The following is a 2,768-nucleotide window of genomic DNA, read 5'->3' on the forward strand; positions in this document are numbered from 1 at the left end:
CAGATACTCGGCGTCTCCGTCTCCGTCGGCGCCAGCGAGCGCAAAGTAAGCAATTGGCCGGAGCCCATTTCCCAGACTGGTGAGGGAAGTTTGCGCTCGTTCTCGTTGCCCCTCTCAGCCCGTGCTTCTAGGTCTTTTCCCACGAGCAGCTTAGGGAAACATTTACGACTCCACCCTCTCAGGACTTGGTCGAGCACTTTGTGAGAACGAGAACAGGTCCCCATCCCCCTACTCCCCACCCGGCCCTCCTCCAGCCTTCCTGAACTCTTCCTGAGAGTCCTAGTTCCTAGGCCGCTATGAAGGAATGTTAATGTGTTCCGGGAGAGTGGTCTTACTGTTGAGGAAACTGAGGCACACAGAGATTTTTGTTTTTGATTTTGTTTTTCAAGACCACAGTGCTTGTGAGTGGTGGAGGTGACAACATAAGCTGTCTGGTTTGGATGGGCACCGTCTTAATTTGCATAACAGAAGAGGAAATCTAGGTGTAGAAACATTAAAAGTAACTTGCCCAAGGCCACATAGCTATTAGGTGGTCCATACTAGGATTTGGCCCAGGAAGTGCATTGCCAGAGACTATACGCTTAACCACTACACTATACAGCCTCTGGAATTTGAGAAATAGTTGTGATGTTTACTAAGTGCCGAACACTGTTCTAGGCTCTGTGGATGTATCAGTCAACAAAACATCGCTCTCATGCCACTTATATTTTAGAGCCAGTGATAGGGCTGTGGGGGAGGCAATATATGCAAATATATGTAAATGGTTTAGTAAGGTAATAGATATATGTCATGGAGAAAAATAAAACAGGGAAGGAGGACAGAGAGTAGCTAGGTTGAGGGACGATTACATTTAAAATATTGTGATCAGGGCCTTTGAGCTAAGGCTTGCAAGATGGGAGGGGAAATTATTAACGCTCTACCCTTCTGGGAGTATAGAGTCCACCTTGACCAAATCATAATCTCTAGAGATAGGGCCCTGAATCTGGGTGTTTAAATACACCTCTCATTGACACAGGTGCCCAGAAAAGGTTGGGAGCCCCTACTGCAGGGCTTCTCACTACCCAGGGTGAGTGCTATTCACCTGTTTTCAGGAAATTGGAAGATGGGAGCATGAGGTTCTGGAAAGTGACCATGAAGCAATGGAGGGGTGTAGCTGTGAGCTTACAAGAAATAGAAAAATCTAGAGCTCAAACTTTCCTCTCTCATCTGACGCCAAGCTAGAAGGGAACAAGGGATTCACTAGAGCCTGTGTCTCACCTGTCTTAGATTTTTGGCACTGAATGTTTCTTCAGATTAAAATCTTAATCGTGGGGCTGGGGATTTAGCTCAGTGGTTCCCGTGGCTGCTTTGCAAGCACAAGGACCTGAGTTTGATCCCCAGTACCCCTCCAAAAAAATCTTAATGGAATATTCACACTCAGAAGCAGTTAGTAAAGGATCTTAGAGGCAATCTCTAAGATTGTACTTTTGGTACAAGGGAGGAAACTGAGGCAGAAGAAGCACTGGACCTGGCTACAGTTACTAGTAGAGCTAGGACACCAAGTCCACTCTTCCAACATCCAGGCCAGTGCTCTTGCTGTCCCAAGACAGGTTCACACAATCCTACTCAATCAACATGAGGACCGATGTGTGTTTACTGGGTATTTAAGAAATGTTTACAATTTAGTTTTAGGGACACTACTTTCACTTTCAAGTCTTCATGTTTAACCCGTGACCATCCACACCTTACCCCCAGCATAGTGGGGATATTGTTCACTTTTGGGTCCATTAGGCCATCTTTTGTGGGCCCCAGCAACCCAGTGCCAGGGACCTGGCCAGTGGTGACTTGGGAATCTTATCTGGAACAAGTCCAGGACAACTGAGTTGGCTGCCTTATTAGGCTGGGAATTTGTGGGACATCTCCCTCTGCCGGCCTAGGAGAATGGCTGACACCAACAATAGGTGTCAGAGCAAAATACACAGTAAGATCTGGTGACAGAAGGACACCTGGCTCTGCTACTTAGCATTCAGGTGATTTTCTTCATGTCACTTCTTTGTACCTCAGTGTCTTCAGTTTTAAATAGACCTACTATTGCTACTTGCTGTGTGTGGAGTTGTTGAGATTAAATATGATATCAAATATTTGTACTTGTGAAAGTCACTACTACTCAGGTATGTGATGTTTTGGTTTAGCCTTCAATAAATTTTATAAAGACAGAGATTATGTACATTGGATTTTCTGTAATTTATTATAAACCATTAATTACACCTGATCTCACCTGTCAAATGGAAATACAATTTATCGCGCTTCTCATGAAGGTTATTATGACCCTCTCTTTAGCTAATTACTAGGAAGCACTCTGAACATTATAAAAATCTATATAAATGGGAGAGATCACTATAATTACTATTATAAACACGAATGCTTTGTCGTCGCAGATGTATTAAAACAGCTACAAATGCAGGCAGTTCCAAAAAAACTAACATTTTTAATGGTCCCACAGGACAGTCTCAGCGGGTATTCACATCTGGAGGCATTTTCTGGAGTCAAGTAAAGCAGGCTTAGGAACAATCTGATTTAAATTGGAGGGATACTCCAATTATATTCTAGGAATAATGAAGCGGATCCTTTAAATATTAAACTAGAAGGGCAGAGTCGTCGTCAAGGACTCAGCTGAGGTGCTTGGTTTCTAGGAAGTGACGTCAGGCGGCCGCGGAGATGGAAGATGTGCTGGATCTGGGCGAGGAGCGGCGCCGGGGCTCGGCCACCTCCGTGAGGACCGATGCGGG

The 2,768-nt window shown here is 44.9% G+C and overlaps 1 protein-coding gene across 1 annotated transcript in view; it reads left to right on the forward strand.

Annotated features, from left to right (window-relative positions):
* Nucleotides 1-2,651: 2,651 nt before the first annotated feature.
* Nucleotides 2,652-2,768, forward strand: part of Ift43 (intraflagellar transport 43) — an 81,449-nt gene continuing 81,332 nt past the window's right edge. The window contains exon 1 of the mRNA XM_010645553.3: nt 2,652-2,751. Coding sequence (XP_010643855.1) covers nt 2,698-2,751 — 54 coding nt within the window. The 5' untranslated portion in view covers nt 2,652-2,697. The remainder of the gene's footprint in view (nt 2,752-2,768) is intronic.

This window comes from Fukomys damarensis, unplaced genomic scaffold (assembly GCF_012274545.1).
Source record: "Fukomys damarensis isolate Sample0158 unplaced genomic scaffold, DMR_v1.0_HiC HiC_scaffold_21, whole genome shotgun sequence".
In the NCBI taxonomy this organism is placed as follows: domain Eukaryota; kingdom Metazoa; phylum Chordata; class Mammalia; order Rodentia; family Bathyergidae; genus Fukomys; species Fukomys damarensis.